Source organism: Diaphorina citri, unplaced genomic scaffold (genome assembly GCF_000475195.1).
Source record: "Diaphorina citri unplaced genomic scaffold, Diaci psyllid genome assembly version 1.1 scaffold233, whole genome shotgun sequence".
Taxonomy (NCBI): Eukaryota; Metazoa; Arthropoda; class Insecta; order Hemiptera; family Psyllidae; genus Diaphorina; species Diaphorina citri.
This window is the reverse complement of record NW_007377670.1, coordinates 158,177-181,926: the sequence shown is the minus strand read 5'-3', so window position 1 is coordinate 181,926 and position 23,750 is coordinate 158,177. Positions and strand designations below refer to the sequence as shown.

The following is a 23,750-nucleotide window of genomic DNA, read 5'->3' as shown; positions in this document are numbered from 1 at the left end:
CTCTGGCCTATGATGGACAGGGGGCTCAGATAGGACGTGGAGCCGGCACTGGTCACCACGCAGGCGGTGCACGGGTCAGACGCGGAGGATTTGGGGCGACCACAGCTGTCACACTTGTCTGCCGCCTATAGGGGAGGGAGAATAGGAGAGGGAATGTGTGAGTACTTGTTCGTTGTTTATACAATTTTTTCCCCTCACATTTTTTTCATTTTATTTAAATCAGTCTTACTGACAATTTTTTTCTGCACTCGTCCACCCCCCCCCCATCCCTGGCACAGGTCTCAGAAATGACTGCCAAAAACTTCAATGACGTTTCCTGAAAAGTTAGGAATTTGGATATACTGCCTTTTGATTAAGGAGGGCAGGATGACGTCTTGCTAAATCATTGGATTCATTTCCACATCCACATCGACGGAGTATGCTCAGAATATAAACTCGAGGTGTCCTATTGAGGTCTGGTGTTTTGTTGATGCGAATTTTGCCTTAGTAACACTGATAAGTGGTAAGCGGAGTTCCTAGTGACCGAATTGGTTTCCTCCCCTAGTGATGACGTGTGACGTGCAGAGCTTATCACTAACTTGTCTGTTCTCCATGTGACATTGTGTCTGGTTTATTATCAATATGACGTAAGTACATACATAGTTGTACGGTAGGTACACCAATCGCCAATTTATTCATCTTCTTTGTAGTCTTCAGAGGAAATATGCAAGTTGATCGACGTCAAACAAGGGCATTATCAAAAACAACCTAACAATGACTACAATGAGTAATATAGAAGAAATGGTCAACAAAACTTTCTACACAAGACAAAAACAAGGATGACTGTTCCTAGATGCCTAGATCTTTTGGAAAGGAAGTCCCCTCAGTTATGAATCCCTTGGCAACTGCACACAAGACAACAACAAGGATGACTGTTCCTAGATGCCTTGATCATTTGGAAAGGAAGTCCCCTCAGTTATGAATCCCTTGGCAACTGCACTACTGGGACCGTGAGAAGTACCTACAATACTACATAAACCCCTTTTCTTCTAGTTTCATTATCAATTCATTCCACAACCTCCGAAAGTTAGTCCCTAATATGTAGGTATTGTCATTCAGACAGTATGACGCTATTTGTTTCTCATATCTTACAGTAGGTGTGAAGGTTGTATGTAATATTTTCTTTATATATACTAAAGTGGTCTGATTTGATATGACGTCTGATAAACAAGAAGAAAGGTAAACAAGCAGGGTCCGTCCCTCCGGGAATTTTTTAGCCCATAGTGATTAGAGAAAATCAGTACCTATGTACCTACCTAATTTGTTTAATATTCAGTTTATTGTTATTCTTGATTTGATTTTTTGATTTTACTTTCATGTAATGATTAAAATCAAGCCCGTTCTCCCTTTATTCCAGATTTGATTTTTTGATTTTACTTTCATGTAATGATTTAAAATCAAGACTAGAGCCCGTTCTCCCTTTATTCCCAATATAATGTTTGAGTCACCCATCCATTTATTGGCCTTTTTCGTCGTAGCTTAACACAGGTGACGCTAAAACCGGTCTTAAATTATCGACTGAAGTGATATCTAAAACTTTCTCGCTTTGAGTTCATAGGTCGTCGCGACAAATCTCGTATTCCTGGTAAATAGTGACAGAGCGTGACACCCCCGCGAGACAATGCACCAGTACCCCCGTGTCCTGACTACGCGCCTCCTCTGTGAATGTGCAATGAGAATGATTAAATTTTGAACCCTTAGGCAATGCACCAGTACCCCCGTGTCCTGACTACGCGCCTCCTCTGTGAATGTGCAATGAGAGTGATTAAATTTTGAACCCTTAGGCCAGCTACACACTATCAGGTAGACCTGACAGGTGTGGCTGAAAATGTCCGCAAGTTAGGACTACCTGATACCTGATGAGTACACTAAAATGTCCGCAAGTTAGGACTACCTGATACCTGATGAGTACACTCACTATCAGGTAAAACTGACAGACAGGTACGACTGAAAAGGTCCGCCTGATACCTGATGAGCACACACTATCAGGTAGACCTGATAGACAGGTACGCCTGATCAGGTAGACCTGATAGACAGGTACGCCTGATCAGGTCCGCCTGTTAGGTCTACCTGATGAGCACACACTATCAGGTAGACCTGACCAGATCTACGTGATAGTGAGTGGCTGGTCTTAGCATACGGGCGAGAAAAATCGGGACCTTTGCAAGCTCGAAGTACATATGCTCGGAATCACGTGACTGGTGGTTTAATTTATTAATTTGTATCATGCAAATGATTGATTCCGTGACAGGCATTTGCGGTGCCCACTCAGCCTCGTTAGGAAAATGAGTAACTTTGTATAATAGAAATGCACATAGCGATCGGTGCCGTTGCGTTTCCACGCACTCGGCATTTGCCGCATCATTATGTCAACTGTCTAGTAGAAATCTTACCTATGAACTGTATGGCTTGAGGAAAGTACGTGGCTAAGTTTTGACTCCAATGGTCAGCTATGGGGATCTGCATGTACTTGATGGAGCCCGTAGCTTCAAACACGTTAGGGAGATCAGCCGTTACATTCAGCACATACTGCAAACAAAGACATCAACATCAGATTAGACATTTGCCCGCCGAATATATCGGGACTTCAGTAGGATATAAGAGTTATAGTCGAATTCTGTCGAAAATCTCATTTCCTGTTTATTCGAGGTACCTATAATACTTCTGCTTTGCAATAAGTCCTGTGGTAGTCTTGTGGTTCCAAGACACTTTACGCAATCAGCTAGTTTGTCCATAATAATCGACTGGAATAGGACAAAGGGTCCTAAAATTTACTAGTGAGGTTAATGCCCAGGGCTTTTCTCACCTACATAACCCTCAGAGCTCTATAACTGCATTGAATTCTCAAAACAAACAAGGATAAAATTCCATGCCCGTAGCTTCAAACACGTTAGGGAGATCAGCCGTTACATTCAGCACATACTGCAAACAAAGATATCAACATCAGATTAGACATTTGCCCGCCGAATATATCGGGAGTTCAGTAGGATATAAGAGTGGGGCAGGCGAGCATTCTACCACTGAACCAACGATGCTGGGGGTTATAGTCGAATTCTGTCGAAAATCTCATTTCCTGTTTATTCGAGGTATAATACTTCTGTGGTAGTCTTGTGGTTCCAAGACACTTTACGCAATCAGCTAGTTTGTCCATAATAGTCGACTGGAATAGGACACAGGGTCCTAAAAATTTACTAGTGAGGTTAATGGCCGGGTCTTTTCTCACCTACATAACCCTCAGAGCTCTATAACTGCATTGCCATACCTAATTATAATTAGAGGTACCTATTACGTGGTCAGATTCTCAAAACAAACAAGGATAAAATTCCATGCCTTGGCCGGGACTCAACCTGTTTCCCAAACAAGCATCCTGACCACTATAACTAAGGCACAGGTGTTTTTTTGCAATTGACCAATTAACCTCTGTATAATAGTAATGCATATTAAAATCAACTCACCGCTATAGAACTGTATACCTATCTCTTCCAATTACTAGTCTGAACTTAGGAGATTAGCTATTATTCCCGAGGTACTCGTAAGTACAACGTACGGCTTGCACTACACTGTGTTCCTGTTAATTGTATATTGTTCCGAACGGATTGCACATTGGTCTTATTCCCACATTATACTTTACTCCGGTGTGTTTGTGCAATGTTCTTGCACTTTACATGAAAGAAATGAATAGCCCGTGTTAATCTCGTCTCAAGATATTTGGATATTAATCTGATGCTACCTACGCCTCAGGGAAACATTTGGCCAACATTTTTGAGATGTGTTGTTTTATTTGGATTAGCTCATGGATTAGAACCCAGCACGTACAGGTTTCTTTAGACCTAGATTTTTGTCAGAGCTCATTCTCTCTTCTGATTTCAGATTGGAAGGTTCTCTCTTCCTGATCTCCCTCTACTCTCTCTGATGTCTCCAAAGATTCCAACATGGTTCTGACTTTATGGTTCTCTGGACAAAATTTGCACCACCACTTTCGTGTTCCTGGTAAAAAGACCTTTAATTTGATATATATATAGGTCGACCAGGTTTGGATAAGTCCTTCAATGGGGACAGACAGACACCGAAGCGAATACAATAGCCCATCCCTTATACCTTTTTTTATTACTGTCGTAATAATAAAGGAAGGACGGGCTAAAAACAAAACAATATTTACCAGTTAAATATGTAATTAATTTAACACTTTTACTACCATCCAAAATTAATAGGTACCAACACCAACGGAACAAGATTTGGTGATAATCTAATCAGAATTAGTACCAAGGGGATGGGTAAAAAGCAAGAGTTTTTGTTCCGATTTCTCTACTGAAATTGATGAAGGTACGACGGTAGATAAACAGAATAAACTGACGAAAATTTCGCTTTAGCTCCAACTACGAGCATTCTTCAACTGTTCGGTCTGTTCGAAAGAAAGAAAATACCCCGTTCTCGAACCCTGATGATTCAAGACTTTACTCGGGGTTACGAAATTCTGCCTTTGTTTTTACAAATTTACACTTCAATTGCTGACAACCTGAGTACTCGATCACAAAGCGATCATCAGATCGTTAAATATGTAATTAATTTAACACTTTTACTACCATCCAGAATTAATAGGTACCAACACCAACGGAACAAGATTTGGTGATAATCTAGTCAGAATTAGTACCAAGGGGATGGGTAAAAAGCAAGAGTTTTTGTTTCGATTTCTCTACTGAAACTGATGAAGGTACGACGGTAGATAAACAGAATAAACTGACGAAAATTTCGCTTTAGCTCCAACTACGAGCATTCTTTAACTGTTCGGTCTGTTCGAAAGGAAGAAAATCCCCCGTCCTCAAACCCTGATGATTCAAGACTTTACTCGGAATTACGAAATTCTGCCATTGTTTTTACAAATTTACACTTCAATTGCTGACAACCTGAGTCCTCGATCACAAAGCGATCATCAGATCAAAAAAAAGTACCAGCACGGAAAGTGAGGTCCAAGACATCGAAATTCTGCCTTTGTTTTTACAAATTTACACTTCAATTGCTGACAACCTGAGTCCTCGATCACAAAGCGATCATCAGATCAAAAAAAAGTACCAGCACCGAAAGTGAGGTCCAAGACACATCAAAACACGTTGTCCCATTTATTCATATTGTTTTCATTTCAATTGGAGATACGCAAGATGCTAATGAAACGCATTAAAAAGAGAGGAAAAAATAAGCTAATTTATCAAGAAGGTAGGCAAAAACCCAACAAGATGAAGAACACGTGAGAGAGAAAGAGAGAGAGACGGCAAAATATTTCGTCTACACTAGCAGTCTCGTTAGGCGATGAGGAAAAACAGATGGCTTTCTGCCAGTGTCAGCAAAATAAAACAGCAAACGTCGCGTAAAACAACTCAATGCGTCGTAATGGCGGTGTTCAATAACAACAAACATATGAGAAACGTAAACAAGAATCAAACAACCCGATGAATTAGCGAGAGGTCAAAAAACAGGGGATTTTTTTGCGCACTAAGGGCTGGACTTTCCAAACGCAGTGATAAAGGTAGAGTTTTGTAAAAATAAACAAATTAAAAGACAAAACTAAAGGTTTAACAGAACAAAGTGATGTAAGTTCATTTGTCTGTTTCATCGGATCAAAGTAACACATAATGTCGGTTGTATGGGGGAAAAGGCTTCAGACCTTAGTCTCTCTGCTCTTTCAACAACAAACAAACATATGAGAAACGTAAACAAGAATCAAACAACCCGATGAATTAGCGAGAGGTCAAAAAACAGGGGATTTTTTGCGCACTAAGGGCTGGACTTTCCAAACGCAGTGATAAAGGTAGAGTTTTGTAAAAATGAACAAATTAAAAAACAAAACCAAAGGTTTAACAGAACAAAGTGATCCAAGTTCATTTGTCTGTTTTCATCACATCAAAGTAACACATAATGTCGGTTGTGTGGGGGGAAAAAGCTTCAGACCTAGGGCAGAAGCTTTTTCCGTCACCCACGTAACCCACGTTCCGACTGTGCGACGGACCTAGAGAATATCTACCGGCCGGCGAGATCAGCGGTAGTGATGGTGACCCTTGGACCATTATAGATATTATGTAGTACCTACTCTACGTACTTGACTAACGTACTCAGGCCGTTTTGGTCATTTGACCATATCCGATTCCCGCATTGAATTCGGATTTCCGAGGATCGAACCTGGGTCTTTCGAGTCTAGAGATTGAGATGACTTTTCGAGTACCTAGGTAGAATGTTACATTTTACTTAAGCTTTACTGGTAACCTACTATCTAATGTTTTAGCTAATCCTGCTAATTGGTTGAGTAGGCAATCCTCTTTACATCACGGATACGTAATATAGTTACCTACCTAAATATCTCAAACATGGCTGATGAGGTGATGACTGTAAAGGTGTACAGTTAGGGGGCTCAAACAGGATAGTTAGTAGTTAGATGACGATATGAAAATAGCTGTTTTTATGACTGCCATATCTACCTACTGGTTGACATACCTTTTGATAACAATAATTACCTATCATGAAACAAGTTATAATTTTAGTTATAATAGCTGTTTTTATGACTGCCATATCTACCTACTGGTTGACATACCTTTTGATAACAATAATTACCTATCATGAAACAAGTTATAATAAAATTTTAGATAACACTCGTCGAAAACTACTAAAACAAAGAATCCAGAAATTTACTTCATTTAATTACTGAATCATTATTTTTTTTATTCACGCTCGTAATTGTTTTTCTGGAAATTTTGATTAGGTACCTACACGTCTATTATTAGCGTAATTACGTGCGTAGTAACGTTAGTCTTTCTTTTCATTTGACCTCTTCAGAACCGGAAAATTTACTTCATTTAATTACTGAATCATTATTTTTTTTATTCACGCTCGTAATTGTTTTTCTGGAAATTTTGATTAGGTACCTACACATCTATTATTAGCGTAATTACGTGCGTAGTAACGTTAGTCTTTCTTTTCATTTGACCTCTTCAGAACCGGGAGTTTATGAAACAGGTGATGAAAAAATTGTTTACTGACCGGCTAGGTAGGTATACCTATCTGGTAAACAAATAAAGTTCAGTAAATACCTACTTGATTGTTTACACGTATGCAGTTGTTTACCTCCAGACTCCGCATCCAGCTAATACTTACCTATTGGTATACGGTACTACAGTAGGTATCTACAAAAAACGATAGATCCATCTTAACGACTCTAACGTGGTAAACATTAATTAAAGTAGAAAAACGCGTCAATTTTAGGTGTCAAAACATAGGTACGAAAAAATTAGTCCTTATCCTATTGAATGATGCTTATTTGAGTGTTCTTTTACCCCAACTTTTACAATATCTCGCAGAACCGGATCAGATGATCTTTCTTCAACCTTCAACTAGGGTTAACCTATTAATGCTTTTCCAGATCCCCAGCCTCCTAAATCGGGATGTGGAAACTCGAGACTTTAAGAAGAGGCAGCCTATCTGAAGTTCATTAACTTAGGGGAGAGGGGGGGATGAAATGACATAATTTCCAATATCCAGTTATCCAGCATTATTATTTTTCAAGTAATCACTCCACAGGAGCCAGCTTAGCTAGCTAGGAAGTTAGCCTGCCTTGGAAGGACTAGGTCGCCAAATTCGTTTCCCGCCCGGGACAACATTTATCTTTAACAAATGAGGTTCGTTCTTGGAATGGCCTGCTTTCTCCTACCCTGAGTGGTCGTTAGTAGCAGGGGCGTATTTAGGAATAGGCTGCCCGGACCTGGAAACGGCAAAAATGTAAATCCAGTCCTGGGAAGTACAACTTAACGGAAAGAGCTTGAAACATTAAATGTCGATCAGCACCGGAAAATCCGGTAATCCTAGTAACCAGAATAGCTTAGCCTGCCTTGGAAGGACTAGGTCGCCAAATTCGTTTCCCGCCCGGGACAGAATTTATCTTTAACAAATGAGGTTCGTTCTCGTAATGGCCTGCTTTCTCCTACCCTGAGTGGCCGTTAGTAGCAGGGGCATATTTAGGAATAGGCTGCCCGACCTAGAAACGGCAAAAATGTAAATCCAGTCCTGGGAAGTACAACTTAACGGATAGAGCTTGAAACAATAAATGTCGATTAGCACCGGAAAATCCGGTAATCCTAGTAACCAGAATAGGATTGTATCCGGGTAGAAAAGAGGGTAGGATCGGATAATCCAATCCTAACCTGGATTCTATACCGATTCTAGCCGAGGAGAAACCTCATAAATGTCTCAAATTGTTCTCGAACAGAAACATCTCAACACCTCAAGATCTGAAGAAGGTTTTAAAATAGCATAAAAAAAGTGATAAGTGATAACACTGATAAGTGGTAAGCGGAGTTCCTAGTGACCGAATTGGTTTCCTCCCCTAGTGATGACGTGTGACGTGCAGAGCTTATCTTTTTCAAAAAAAAAAAAAAAAAAAAAAAAAAAAAAATACATACCTACTACAAAATTATTCCTTGACCGAGGCAAATTGCACAAAAATTGAACACAACAAAAGATCAAGAGTGCCCGAAAAGAGTTTAAGAAGCGAAAATAAATGTATGTAGAAAATTGTGGCACATTTGTCAAACTAAAACAATACACAAGTTCACATCTCCATTTAGAAAAGCTCAAGAATAATGATATAAATTTGTGCAACTAATCCATTTTGTGCATCGTGAGCAACCCCAAAAGTTGTACCTACAAACTGAGTTGAACATTAGAAGAGTTAAGAATATAAAAAAAACCTGGTGTGAACATCACACGACTTTCCTTATCCTATTGAATGATGCTTATTTGAGTGTTGTTCTATTGTAACTTTTACAATATCTCTAACCTAATAGTCAGTATAGCTGAAAACCGCCAAAAAACGGTCGAAAACCGCCAAAAAGCGGTCAAAATACCGCCAACCGCAGCACCTATCTTAACCAAACGTTGCATCCTTGTCACATTTGTGGACTACATACCAAATTTCAAGTTTCTAGCTCATTCCATTCCTGAGATATTGTTAAATTACAAAAAAAAACGCCAAAAAGCGGCAACATGCCGCCAAGCTTTGCACCGATCTTAATAATGAAATTTTAAGCATTTCTATTGCAATCAGCGTGTTTCGAACTTCCTTTATCAGCGAAGAAAAAAAAAGTGGTTGAGCCCCATTGTATGTTTTTATTGGTCCCCAAGCCAGTAAGACAAGTATGGTACATTTCGCGGTAACTTGACGTGTCATGTGAACCACCATTGCAGCAAAGAGAAAGAAAAATGCAACTGACCAGCAATTACATTTCTTCTTGGCAGTGGTCAAAACATTTTTATTTATTTAGAAAAGTGTAGGTCAAAACATTCGTGGTTTCATATCCTTTCAGGGTGACCAAATTTTGACCCTGTTGTCAAACTGAATGTGCTATTAAAAGGGAGAATGGATGTCATATAAATATCCCCTTTCCATTTTATTTATGTCAATGAATATCAGATAATGCCCATTTCCAAAAAGACTTCTCACTCCTCACGCAAAGTAAAAAGTCTCTTATGTCAAAATTTGTCGCATTAGGATTGAGATTTCTGAAGTCCTTTTAGTAATGGGCCACTGGAACCACCTAACAGTCGATATAGTACTGTTACTAGAGCTTTCAAATTATCAGAATTTCTTAACGAAACTTTTGGGTTCAAATAAATTTAATAAATAATAATGATCGTAAAAAATAAAGACAAATAAAAAACTTACTAGTTATAAAATTGTTGTACGCAATGTCGACCCAAATAAGAATTACTACCGATTTGTATGTGGACTAAATTCTTAAATTTAAATGTAATCTATTGGAATACTAAGTCGAAGTGTCGGACAACAGTTAAGGATAGAAATTGAAGAATCTTTCAAGAAGAATACGGTTTCAATTTACATCCTATAGTCGACAATTTTCGGCCTAAACAAGTCAATTTTTCGTTTGCCCTAACCAAGATTTTAGTTCAGTCTAATCAAAGACAATATAAAAAGAACCACGTATAACCTGGTTCTCTATGTAAGAAAATTTGAACTATCAAGTTTGATTAGCTTTGGGAAAACTTGATTAGGGCAAAGAAAAATGGGATACTTATCATGAACCAAAAACTTCAATAAATCTCTTCAAGTCAAACATTAAATTAACAACTCAGAACATTTTGGCACGTTTTCTCTACTAATCATAGGGAATTCAAGGAGAGATAGAGCTTACAAACTACAACAAAAGGTGAACGAACTAAAAAACAATTTTAATAAGAGGGAAGGAGGGGAAACAATTGGGGAGGATCTACAATAATCGCCTAGTAGGGAGTACTAGACACGTGTGGGGATGGGTGCTGATTATGGAACTTCATGTGATTGGATATTTTATCCCGGGAGATTGTTTGTTCCCGTGAGGGTACCAAGTGATCAATAGCAGGCTCTTATTATCATTGTCTATTGACTTAATGGGACATTTTAGCCTTAGCTGACAGTGTATTTTTATCAACTTATCTGTACTAAATTAAATAAATAAAAATAATGTTTGAATTGAAATTTTCGTCCAATAATAAAATTGGATAACCAGTTCGAGAGTTATGGTGAAAAAACGAACTGAAGACAAAATTGTCAAGTTGAAATTTGGAACTGGTCTCATTGAAGAAATACGGCCCTTGATTTTTTTGTGGGGACTTATGAATCACCCTCGAGAGAGTGGGTCGAAGCACACCACAATCAACACCCTTGTGGCACATTGAAGGTAGGGGGACGTGAAAGGGGGGGAGTTGGAGGGGGCAGAGAAGGGAAGGTTAGAACGTATATTTGGAGGGAGCAGGGTCGTACACCCCCTGTTCGCCCTCAGGGGGGGCCGAATTTCATCCACCCGTTCCCGGGGTCCAACGGTCAAATTCGATCCCCGAGTCTGGACTCTGGCCTATGATGGACAGGGGGCTCAGATAGGACGTGGAGCCGGCACTGGTCACCACGCAGGCGGTGCACGGGTCAGACGCGGAGGATTTGGGGCGACCACAGCTGTCACACTTGTCTGCCGCCTATAGGGGAGGGAGAATAGGAGAGGGAATGTGTGAGTACTTGTTCGTTGTTTATACAATTTTTTCCCCTCACATTTTTTTCATTTTATTTAAATTAGTCTTACTGACAATTTTTTTCTGCACTCTTCCACCCCCCCCCTATTCCTGTCTCAAAAAAACTAGTTTATTCCAGAGTAGTTACTTGAGGTCTAAAAATAACCAAATCTCAGACCGCGGTTCTATTGAATACGACTTCCCGGCCAAGGCATGGAACGGATCCAATGAAACCATAGCCTCAAGAGAAACCTCCGAGTCTACTGTCTCATGTTACATCTCTGTCACTACATTTTTCGACGTTTTTCATAATATTTGTCCTTTTTTTCGACGCTTTTCATGCATCTACCATTACATAAAATCGGGTTTTTTCATAAAAGCTCAAAGTGCGTTTCAACATGAACCTGTACATCCGGAGGGTGAGTAAATAAAACTGTCAAGCTACCACAAGCACAATGTTATCTACCTCTTGTTGTTGAAGACGCGCCTCCATGAGCTCTTTCTCGAACGAGTTGAGTTGCTCCATGAAGTGAAAGTTGGGCGCGATGTTGGATTTGCGCGCGCGCACCAATGTGAACGCATCGTTGAGTGAGAGACGCAGGGCGGACATGAGGTACGCCACTGTGATAGTGACAGAGCGTGACACCCCCGCGAGACAATGCACCAGTACCCCCGTGTCCTGACTACGCGCCTCTTCTGTGAATGTGCAATGAGAGTGATTAAATTTTGAACCCTTAGCCCAGCCACACACTATCAGGTAGACCTGACAGGTGTGGCTGAAAATGTCCGCAAGTTAGGACTACCTGATACCTGATGAGTACACTCACTATCAGGTAAAACTGACAGACAGGTACGACTGAAAAGGTCCGCCTAATACCACACACACTATCAGGTAGACCTGACAGATAGGTACGGCTGGTCAGGTCCGCCTGTTAGGTCTACCTGATGAGCACACACTATCAGGTAGACCTGACCAGGTCTACGTGATAGTGAGTGGCTGGTCTTAGCATACGGGCGAGAAAAATTTTATAGGCTATTTTCCGGTTCGTTTTTGTTAAGCTACGCCGAGCAAGACCACTAAATGGATGAGTGACATGAACGGCCATGCCTTAGGAATTTACTAGCAGAAATCCGGAGCGAAGCGACGGGTTTCGGCTAGTTCTATTATAATTGAAAAGGACTTATTTGCAGATATGGGATTTTAAGAAGTACAGGGGGGAGGGGGCTTAGTTTAAGCCCCCTCCCCCTAACCTACCTCAAATTTTACAAAATTAAGGCATTCAACAGAGAATGATTCAAGTTCAACATTCTCAAACATATGGCACACGAAAAAGAAAAAAACAATCGGACAACATTGTCACGTTTTTCATTCTAATTCAAGATTAATTACAAGCTCGAAGTACATATGCTCGGAATCACGTGACTGGTGGTTTAATTTATTAATTTGTATCATGCAAATGATTGATTCCGTGACAGGCGTTTGCGGTACCCACTCAGCCTCGTTAGGAAAATGAGTAGCTTTGTATAATATAAATGCACATAGCGATCGGTGCCGTTGCGTTTCCACGCACTCGGCATTTGCCGAATCATTATGTTAACTCGTTAACTGTCTGGTAGAAATCTTACCTATGAACTGTATGGCTTGAGGAAAGTACGTGGCTAAGTTTTGACTCCAATGGTCAGCTATGGGGATCTGCATGTACTTGATGGAGCCCGTAGCTTCAAACACGTTAGGGAGATCAGCCGTTACATTCAGCACATACTGCAAACAAAGATATCAACATCAGATTAGACATTTGCCTGCCGAATAACCGAATATATCGGGACTTCAGTAGGATATAGGGGTTATAGTCGAATTCTGTCGAAAATCTCATTTCCTGTTTATTCGAGGTACCTATAATACTTCTGCTTTGCAATAAGTCCTGTGGTAGTCTTGTGGTTCCAAGACACTTTACGCAATCAGCTAGTTTGTCCATAATAATCGACTGGAATAGGACACAGGGTCCTAAAATTTACTAGTGAGGTTAATGCCCGGGTCCTACATAACCCTCAGAGCTCTATAACTGCATTGCCATACCTAATTATAATTAGGTAGGTACCTATTAAGTGGTCAGATTCTCAAAACAAACAAGGATAAAATTCCATGCCTTGGCCGGGACTCAACCTGTTTCCCAAACAAGCATCCTGACCACTATAACTAAGGCACAGGTGTTTTTTTTGCAATTGACCAATTAACCTCTGTATAATAGTAATGTATATTAAAATCAACTCACCGCTATAGAACTGTATACCTATCTCTTCCAATTACTAGTCTGAACTTAGGAGATTAGCTATTATTCCCGAGGTAAGTACAACGTACGGCTTGCACTACACTGTGTTCCTGTTAATTGTATATTGTTCCGAACGGATTGCACATTGGTCTTATTCCCACATTATACTTTACTCCGGTGTGTTTGTGCAATGTTCTTGCACTTTACATGAATGAAATGAATAGCCCGTGTTAATCTCGTCACAAGATACTTGGATATTAATCTGATGCTACCTACGCCTCAGGGAAACATTTGGCCAACATTTTCGAGATATGTTTCAATTTATTTGGATTAGCTCATCGACTAGAACCGAGCACGTACAATAGATATCTCTAGTATCGCCATCAAACTTTGACTTTGAGGGGCCTTTACGGGTTACCACCCAGTTTTCGGAATTCCCACATTATACTTTACTCCGGGACTCAACCTGTTTCCCAAACAAGCATCCTGACCACTATAGCCGGCTGCGGCTGTCCAGTTCTACTAGCTTAATTAATAGGACATTTTGTTCTAAGCTAACAGTTCATTAAGCACCACTTATGTACTTTAAGTTCACCAAAGTTCTTTCATTTATGTGTAACGTGAATATTTATTCAAAACATCACAACTGACATCTCTATAGTGCGTGCCTAAAGGACATGTAAATGGAAGTTGATTAAATTAAAATGTTGATTATTGATATTTGAGGAATTGCATTCATTGTTGAGGGTAGTGCGTGCCTAAAGGACATGTAAATGGAAGTTGATTAAATTAAAATGTTGATTATTGATATTTGAGGAATTGCATTCATTGTTGAGAAATTCATTATTTTTCCTTTCTTAGAAATCAAACTAATCAGCTTCAACATCATCAGAAATGTATGAATTGAACCAAATCCACATCATGCCTCATAGTTCGTATGTGTTTATTCATTTTATGTATTTAGGAAATGAGAGCACATTGGCCAATGAAATTTGTGTACACAAAAATGATTTATTTCACTCAATTTAGAACAGAGAGGAAACATCTGGTTCCGGCCATTCACGCCTCGCTCTCTCCCCCCCCCCTGTGTGTCCAGAAAAAAAAACGCGAGGCAAGTACCTATTGTGTTTATAATACCTACTGATTTAAAAATTTACGATAGGCATACAGATCTCGCCTAAGGTAACTTTAACCTACTGAAATGTAGTCTTACTTCGATCTACTTGGGCTATTGGTAAGGGTGGAAATGGACATGACCCTTCAAGTCCCTAGCCTAGAGCAGAAAGCTTTGTACCAAAATGGACTACTTACAGCGGATTAAAAAACCCGATTTTTGCTAGAATACCTACCTAATGTACTTATTGGTCTAATGACTCTAATGTGGCCACATTGAAATGTTAACTCTGAAAAAGCAGCTGTACCCAGGGCAAGTCATACAATTTCCCTGCTTTCATAAATTAGATTCGAAAGCGGGACGTCTAGAGAAAATGTCACTTTTCACTTCCTATTCTATCGTTTGAAATGTTAACTCTGAAAAAGCAGCTGTACCCAGGGACCAGGGCAAGTCATACAATTTCCCTGCTTTCATCAATTAGATTCGAGAGCAAAACGTTTAGAGAAAATGTCACTTTTCACATTCTATTCTATTGTATGAAATGTTAACTCTGAAAAAGCAGCTGTACCCAGGGACCAGGGCAAGTCATACAATTTCCCTGCTTTCATCAATTAGATTCGAGAGCGAAACGTTTAGAGAAAATGTCACTTTTCACTTTCTACTCTATTGTAAAGTATTCTTTCCATTTCGTTTAAAATAAGGAATGCCACGCGGCCTCGTGCTTGGAAATATAAAATGCTAAATCCAGACCTGATGTGCTTATAATAAATACACATGTTCGACAAGTCAAACTCGAGAGTCTTATAAAACTTGAACTCGGTACAATATGAACAAAATTTCCAAGAAATACTATGCTGAGAATAATAATATTCACATTGAACTCGGTACAATATGAACAAAATTTCCAAGAAATACTATGCTGAGAATAATAATATTCACAAATAGCACGGTTTATCTGAAGAGAATTATTTTAAATTAATGTACTAATATGGAGATAACTGCCATTTGACCAATAGCTACCCATGGGTCACGGATTTACCTAATTATTCTAGTTGCAGGTACAGGTCACATTCCTCACCAGTTTCACGAGAGTAGGTATAGGATAGGTGTAGGTACCTTGAACTCGGTACAATATGAACAAAATTTCCAAGAAATACTATGCTGAGAATAATAATATTCACAAATAATAATAATATTCTTCTTCGCAAGTCCAAGTGTAGGAAGTAAGACATCAGTGAGTTGAAATTCCATTTCCTCTTCTCTCTCTCTCGTGTTGCGTTTTGCTCGATTCTTGCTTTCTATTGCCTTATTCTATGGGGAAAAACGTGATTTTTAGCCCATCATCAAATATTCACAAATAATAATATTCTTCTTCGTAAGTCCAAGTGTAGGAAGTAAGACATCAGTGAGTTGAAATTCCATTTCCTCTTCTCTCTCTCTCTTGTGTTGCGTTTTGCTCGATTCTTGCTTTCTATTGCCTTATTCTATGGGGAACAAGCTGGGCCCGTCCCTCCGGGAATTTTTTAGCCCATAGTTTATTCGATCATGGTTAAAGAATATTGAGTTGAAATTCCATTTCCTCTTCTCTCTCTCTCTTGTGTTGCGTTTTGCTCGATTCTTGCTTTCTATTGCCTTATTCTATGGGGAAAAACGTGATTTTTAGCCCATGATCTGTAAGTACTATTTACAGTATATCAGGAAAAAATTCGTCGCAGAGCAATGTGACAACTTTCAATTTAATAATTTCCGAATTGAAAAAAGTCGAAATTTTTCGATCCAATTTTTACTTTCCTTCATTTGTATTTCTGTAATGTAATAGAAAGTCGTGTGGTGTTCACACCAGATTTTTCTCCATTGTGCAGAGCTGGATTTCTCTATAACTCTTTCTACAGGATGCTACCACTTCTTATCAGATGAATGAACTATGGAAGAAAAAGAGAGAGAGGGCTTCTTTTCGGTTTTCCTCAACCTCATTTCTGCACCTCAGTTTAGACCTCCTACTCACCTTAATAATTTGTTTGGTAAACACTACTTACCTTAATAACACTACATACTTACTTTAACAGAGACGCAGAAGGAGCCCGAGCGTGCAGACGAAGAGCAGCAACGGAGCGACGTCTGCACATGGTGAGGACCTCACTGAATCCTTCCAACACCTCAGTTAGAGAACACCAGATTTTTCTCCATTGTGCAGAGCTGGATTTCTCTATAACTCTTTCTACAGGATGCTACCACTTCTTATCAGATGAATGAACTTTGGAAGAAAAATAGAGGGATTCTTTCGGTTTTCCTCAACCTCATTTCTGCACCTCAGTTTAGACCTCCCTGCTCAACTTAATAATTTGTTTGGTAAACACTACTTACCTTAATAACACTACATACTTACTTAAACCGAGACACAGAGGGAGCCCGAGCGTGCAGATAAGACGAAAAGCAGCAACGGAGCGGCGTCTGCACATGGTGAGGACCTCACTGAATCCTTCCAACACCTCAGTTAGAGGACATGGAAAGGCTCTCTTCCCCCCCCCCTGTGTGTCCAGAAAAAAAAACGCGAGACAAGTACCTATTGTGTTTATAATACCTACTGATTTAAAAATTTAATTACGATAGGCATACAGATCTCGCCTAAGGTAACTTTAACCAACTGAAATGTAGTCTTACTTCGATCTACTTGGGCTATTGGTAAGGGTGGAAATGGAAATGACCCTTCAAGTCCCTAGCCTAGAGCAGAAGGCTTTGTACCAAAATGGACTACTTACAGCGGATTAAAAAAACCCGATATTTGCTAGAATACCTACCTAATGTGCTTATTGGTCCACCACGGTTTATCTGAAGAGAATTATTTTAAATTAATGTACTAATATGGAGATATCTGCCATTCGACCAATAGCTACCCATGGGTCACAGATTTACCTAATTATTCTAGTTCCAAGTATAAAGTATACAGGTCACATTCCTCACCAGTTTCACGAGAGTAGGTATAGGATAGGCGGTGTAGGTATACCTACCCATTTGATTGACAGAGGTATGCTAATTGGTACCTACCTAGAAAAGACTAACACGGAACGCGGTGTCTGCAATTTTATAGAAAAAAAAGTGTAGTCTACAAGAGAACCTACCCATTTGATTGACAGAGGTATGCTAATTGGTACCTACCTAGAAAAGACTAACACGGAACGCGGTGTCTGCAATTTTATAGAATTCGCGGTGAAAAAAAAAAAGAAAAAAAAGTGTAGTCTACAATATGTACCATGTACATTGTACCTACACCCAGGTATGTAGGATACCTTCTGGAGAGTGTTGTTAAATGAAACCTGAGTCCTTTAAGGAGTTCTTTCCCCTACTTTTAGGTGACCTATCATCCTATCTATAGACAGTAAGCACTTGCACTGTGACATGACAGTGTGGCTAAACTTGTACGTATAGCCAGTAGCCAGATTAACCAGCCTAGTTCGCTTAGTTGGTAGCGGTAGCGCGTCTGCCTTGTAAGCGATAGGCCGCGGGTTCGATTCCCGCCCGTGGCCGAATTTATCCTGATGGGATAATGTTCGTTCTCGGAACGGCTAGCTTTTTCCTATCCTGTCTTCCTTATCTCTTTGATTTCGGGACGATAATACCTTAGCAGTTACCTTTCCCTTTGTCAACCTTTCCCTCTTAAAAAAAACTGTACATGTGACAGTGTGGCCGACTAGCCGATTTTAGATAAGCAGTGATTGTCGGATCGCACTAAAATGTTTTGTGTTCGTTAGCACTCTTGAAACTTGAAAAGCCACCACTTCAATCAGTCTGCCTCATTTATTTATAGACGTCCTAATCCTAAGGTACTTGAATGAAGGAGGTTCTTATCCTCCTACGTACGAAAGGAAATATAATCATATTGAAGCAAAGCAAAGAAACAAAATTTATAAAATCCCACGCACCACACAAAGTTCATTCAAAAATAATTCCCTCGTGGGAGATAAAAAGTCCCACAGGCGCGAGAAAAAGTCCCTCTCGGTTTATTCAATACCCGTGGCCTTCACCCCGCCACATCCATCAGTTTTGAGGTCACGTGACTCTACTCAACCAATCAGCGTCGAGAAAAATATTTCATTGACTAAAACTGAAATGAATGCGTGGGTGGTTCGAGTCCTGTATCACGTTTTGGAATACAAAAATGCAAAAAATCGTATGAAATTAGGTAAAACAGAGTGAGGTGTCGCAGGAAACAGGCATTGGAACTGAAGAGTGGCTACTGGCATGAATGAATAACGAACAAATGTGTACTGCGCAGGTTCAGTACTGTGAACCATGACTCATCCCCATTCTGTATGAATGATCAACTTCCATTTTACCCGCCAGCAAAAAAAAAAGTAAAAGACCTACCTACCTATACCTATTACGTACTGCGCAGGTTCAGTACTGTGAACCATGACTCATCCCCATTCTGTATGAATGATCAACTTCCATTTTACCCGCCAGCAAAAAAAAGTAAAAGACAAAAGACCTACCTACCTATTACCTGTGTACTGCGCAGGTTCAGTACTGTGAACCATGACTCATCCCCATTCTGTATGAATGATCAACTTCCATTTTACCCGCCAGCAAAAAAGTAAAAGACCTATGTACCTACCTATTCACACTTTCTATACGCCAATGTTGTCGCTGTCGAGGGTTTTGTCGGTTAGTGGTAGAGGGGAAACATAAATCAATAGAATAGGAAGGAAATAATTAGAATGGGGACAGAGCCTATGACAGGAAGGATATGACATAACACCTATATAGAGCTCGCACTTCCGTGATGAAAATGAATGAATACCTGGATATTCTAATATTGATTTACCTGTGAATAAGGCAGGTGAACATTGTCAAGATAAATCTCCGTGTCTCAATGTAGGTAGGTATAGCTGTATCTCATCTAGGTAGGTAAACTCGCAGATATTAATCGGTACCTACTACCTAGACTTCCTACTAAAGCACTTACCAACTACCACGGCATGAATGAATAACGAACAAATGTGTACTGCGCAGGTTCAGTACTGTGAACCATGACTCATCCCCATTCTGTATGAATGATCAACTTATTCAACTTCCATTTTACCCGCCAGCATTGCCAGCAAAAAAAGTAAAAGATCTACCTACCTATTCACACTTTCTATACGCCAATGTTGTCGCTGTCAAGGGTTTTGTCGGTTAGTGGTAGAGGGGAAACATAAATCAATAGAATAGGAAGGAAATAATTAGAATGGGGACAGAGCCTATGACAGGAAGGATATGACATAACACCTATATAGAGCTCGCACTTCCGTGATGAAAATGAATGAATACCTGGATATTCTAATATTAATTTACCTGTGAATAAGGCAGGTGAACATTGTCAAGATAAATCTCCGTGTCTCAATGTACATAGGTAGGTATAGCTGTATCTCATCTAGGTAGGTATACTCGCAGATATTAATCGGTACCTACTACCTAGACTTCCTACTAAAGCACTTACCAACTACCTACCACGTACCTACACACCAGGCTTACCTACCTACCTTAGCTATGGGTGTAGATAACGAAGATATAGTAGGGGTGTCCAACCAGCGGCCCGTGGCCCGCCAGACCATTTTCGTGGCCCGCGAAGCTTTTTGAGATTTGTACAAAACTTAGGTACCTAAATGTAAAAAAAAGGCAGAAATCTTCGAATAATCTTTGAAAAAAATTTCGCCCGCGACGCTCAAAATTCGATCAGACTCCATTTCTGAAAAGTTTGGGGGTGCTCCCCTATGTACATAATATGTGGCCCGCGAAGTACCTCCCTATGTAGCATGTGGCCCGCATACAAATGGAAGTTGGAAACTCCTGAGATATAGGGTACCGCCGTGTACTGTTTAAGGTCGGGACACATAACCGCACCGAGCCCGCACCGCGTGCTTCCCAGTGACCTAGCCTAGAGTTCGCATACCTCCCAATGTAGCATGTGGCCCGCATACAAATGGAAGTTGGAAACCCCTGAGATATAGGGTACCGCCGTGTACCGTTTAAGGTCGAGACACATAACCGCACCAAGCCCGCACCGCATCCTTCCCAGTGACCCAGTAGGTACCTAGAGTTCGCGACACGGACGACTGTCATCGGCGACGTTGGTAGGAGAGCACACTATAGTCCGACACCGCTCCGAGCTACGGCCGTGCAGAACAGGAAATTTCCGCTCTTCTTAAAATAATAATAATAGCTTATCCCCAAAGGGAATTCAGATAAAAAAAAATCGCCCTCAATGTTGCACGAGCCCGCACCGGTCCGTCAAAAAAGTAAACTTAACTAGTCTGAGCCAACCTAGTTGCCTCTTGGTTGGTAACGCGTTTGCTTTGTAGGCGCTAGGCCGCGGGATCGATTCCCGCCCGGGGCGGATGTTATCCTGACCGGATAATGTTCGTTCTCGGAACGGCTGGCTTTTTCCTATACTGTCTTCCTTTTCTCTTCCATTTCGGGAAGTCTGAGCCAACCTAGTTGCCTCTTGGTTGGTAACGCGTTTGCTTTGTAGGCGCTAGGTCGCGGGATCGATTCCCGCCCGGGGCGGATGTTATCCTGCCCGGATAATGTTCGTTCTCGGAACGGCTGGCTTTCTCCTATCCTGTCTTCCTTTTCTCTTCCATTTCGGGTCGATGAGTCCGACGTCCGTTTCAGACGTATTTCTGTATTGTATTTCCGTTTCAGACGTATTTCTGAATAAATAAAGGACAAAAGTCCATACCTCGCCTCGGCTGGGATTGAACCCACGCTCTCTTGTTTATCAGGCGAGCGTTCATGGCTATTTTATCATTATTAGGACCCTGCCTTCGTGGCGTAGTGGTCAAGACGCTCACTTGGTAAACAGGAGGGTGTGGGTTCGTTCCCAGCCGAGGCATGGAATTTTATCCTCGTTTATTTGGGTGTTATCGCCCGATGCGGTGTTAACCTTGCCTAGTGGTTACCTTCCACTCAAGAGTCCATTATTTTTTTTCTCATGTATTTCAGATTATAATCTAAAATGTATAAAGTACCATCATGGACTCTTCTGTAATACGCGTCGCGTCGCTTTAATTTTACCTCCTTTCTGCCTTGGCCTTTCCCATTTTATTCTTTTTCATCTTCTCTTCGCTTTACACCCCTTGCTTTATTCTGAAATGCTCGAGTGCAATTTTCAACCCCCTCATTTTAAAACCCACGTTCTCGCCACTTCCCTTTTCTCCCTCCCTCTTCCTTTTCGCCATATGACCTAGATAAAGGTAGGAAGATACAGGCTCGAATATACAGGGGTTGTGATATCCCGCGATATCCTGTGAAGTTTTTTTTCCTTTTTTTTCATAGAGGGAACTGTAACTACTGAAGTCTTGTCGTCCAAAAATCGAAGGGAGAAGGAGTACACCCCTTGCTTTATTCTGAAATGCTCGAGTGCAATTTTCAACCCCCTCATTTTAAAACCCACGTTCTCGCCACTTCCCTTTTCTCTCCCTCCCTCTTCCTTTTCGCCATATGACCTAGATAAAGGTAGGAAGATACAGGCTCGAATATACAGGGGTTGTGATATCCCGCGATATCCTGTGAAGTTTTTTTTTTTCCTTTTTTTTTTCATAGAGGGAACTGTTTTAAAGAGGTTTGATAGAGGGAACTGTAACTACTGAAGTCTTGTCGTCCAAAAATCGAAGGGAGAAGGAGGGCGGGGTAGGAGAAGCCGTTCCGAGAACGAACTATATCCGTAGATAAAGGTAGGAAGATACAGGCTCGAATATACAGGGGTTGTGATATCCCGCGATATCCTGTGAAGTTTTTTTTCCTTTTTTTTCACAGAGGGAACTGTTTTAAAGAGGGAACTGAAGTCTTGTCGTCCAAAAATCGAAGGGAGAAGGACGGCGGGGTAGGAGAAAGTCAGCCGTTCCGAGAACGAACTATATCCCTTAGGGATAATGTTCGCCCCGGGCGGGAATCGAACGTGCAACCTAGCGCTTACAAGGCAGGCGTGTTTGAGCAATATTTTGCGTGGTGAGGATCTAGACAGGTGACCATGTGAGATCCTAATTTCATTAAATTTACTAGCAATAAAAAGGCAATTTTAATGTAAAATAAACATTGATTGGAAATTTTATTGATCTACAAGTATGTAAAGTGATGATGGTAGACATGAAGAGGGATGTTAAACATTTCTAATAAATAAAAATTTTAGCAGAAGCTAACCACAGACAACCACAAAATTAAACAAAATAATTTACGAATATGTACCTATACTGTCTTATGATATGAATCACAGCAAATAAGACCAATCCAATGACAATTCATAAAATCTGTGAAATGTGCATTATTGCAGACATTTTGGATACAAAGTACCAAGACATATTATTGCAAAAGTGCTTCTCAAAGTTGTTGCCACCGTTGCATACTTTTCAAGACTCCAATATTTAAACATAAACAGCCTGGGTTCACACTTTGTAATCCAAAGTTTAAACCTATTAAAGTATTATTCTAGTCTATTTCATGAATAATTGAGATTTAATAAATGTTTAAATGCTGATTTCTGACTGGGTTATCCTTGGTTTAAACAGACAGGTGACCATGTGAGATCCTAATTTCATTAAATTTACTAGCACTAAAAAGGCAATTTTAATGTAAAATAAACATTGATTGGAAAATTTATTGATCTACGAGTATGTAAAGTGATGATGTTAGACATGAAGAGGGATGTTAAACATTTCTAATAAATAAAATTTTAGCAGAAGCTAACCACAGACAACCACAAAATTAAACAAAATAATTTACGAATATGTACCTATACTGTCTTATGATATGAATCACAGCAAATAAGACCAATCCAATGACAAGTAATAAAATCTGTGAAATGTGTATTATTGCAGACATTTTGGATACCAAGTACCTTTACTTGGTATTATTCCAAAAGTGCTTCTCAAAGTACTTTTCAAGACTCCAATATTTAAACATAAACAGGCTGGGTTTACACTTTGTAATCCAAAGTTTAAACCTATTAGAGTATTATTCTATTCTATTTCATGAATAATTAAGACTTAATCAATAAAATCTGTGAAATGTGTATTATTGCAGACATTTTGGATACCAAGTACCTTTACTTGGTATTATTCCAAAAGTGCTTCTCAAAGTTGTTGCCACCGTTGCATACTTTCAAGACTCCAATGTTTAAACATAAACAGCCTGGGTTTACACTTTGTAATCCAAAGTTTAAACCTATTAAAGTATTATTCTATTCTATTTCATGAATAATTTAATGTTTAAATGCTGATTTCTGACTGGGTAATCCTTGGTTTAAACCTTGG

The 23,750-nt window shown here is 40.0% G+C and overlaps 2 protein-coding genes across 2 annotated transcripts; both read right to left on the bottom strand.

The window, feature by feature from the left end:
- Window positions 1-1,591: 1,591 nt before the first annotated feature.
- Window positions 1,592-6,098, bottom strand: LOC103506405 (dual specificity protein phosphatase 6-like). Its single transcript, XM_008470791.1, has 3 exons — window positions 6,012-6,098; window positions 2,433-2,568; window positions 1,592-1,698 (listed from the first exon to the last, which is right to left on the bottom strand). Exons 1-3 carry the CDS (start codon window positions 6,096-6,098, stop codon window positions 1,592-1,594), a joined length of 330 nt encoding a protein of 109 aa, XP_008469013.1.
- Window positions 6,099-9,171: 3,073 nt separating this feature from the next.
- Window positions 9,172-13,055, bottom strand: LOC103506404 (dual specificity protein phosphatase Mpk3-like). The gene is made up of 4 exons (XM_008470790.3): window positions 13,035-13,055; window positions 12,706-12,841; window positions 11,546-11,775; window positions 9,172-11,046 (listed from the first exon to the last, which is right to left on the bottom strand). The coding sequence occupies exons 1-4, from the start codon at window positions 13,053-13,055 to the stop codon at window positions 10,870-10,872; spliced, it is 564 nt and encodes a 187-aa protein (XP_008469012.1). The 3' UTR covers window positions 9,172-10,869.
- Between the last annotated feature and the right edge of the window lie 10,695 nt (window positions 13,056-23,750).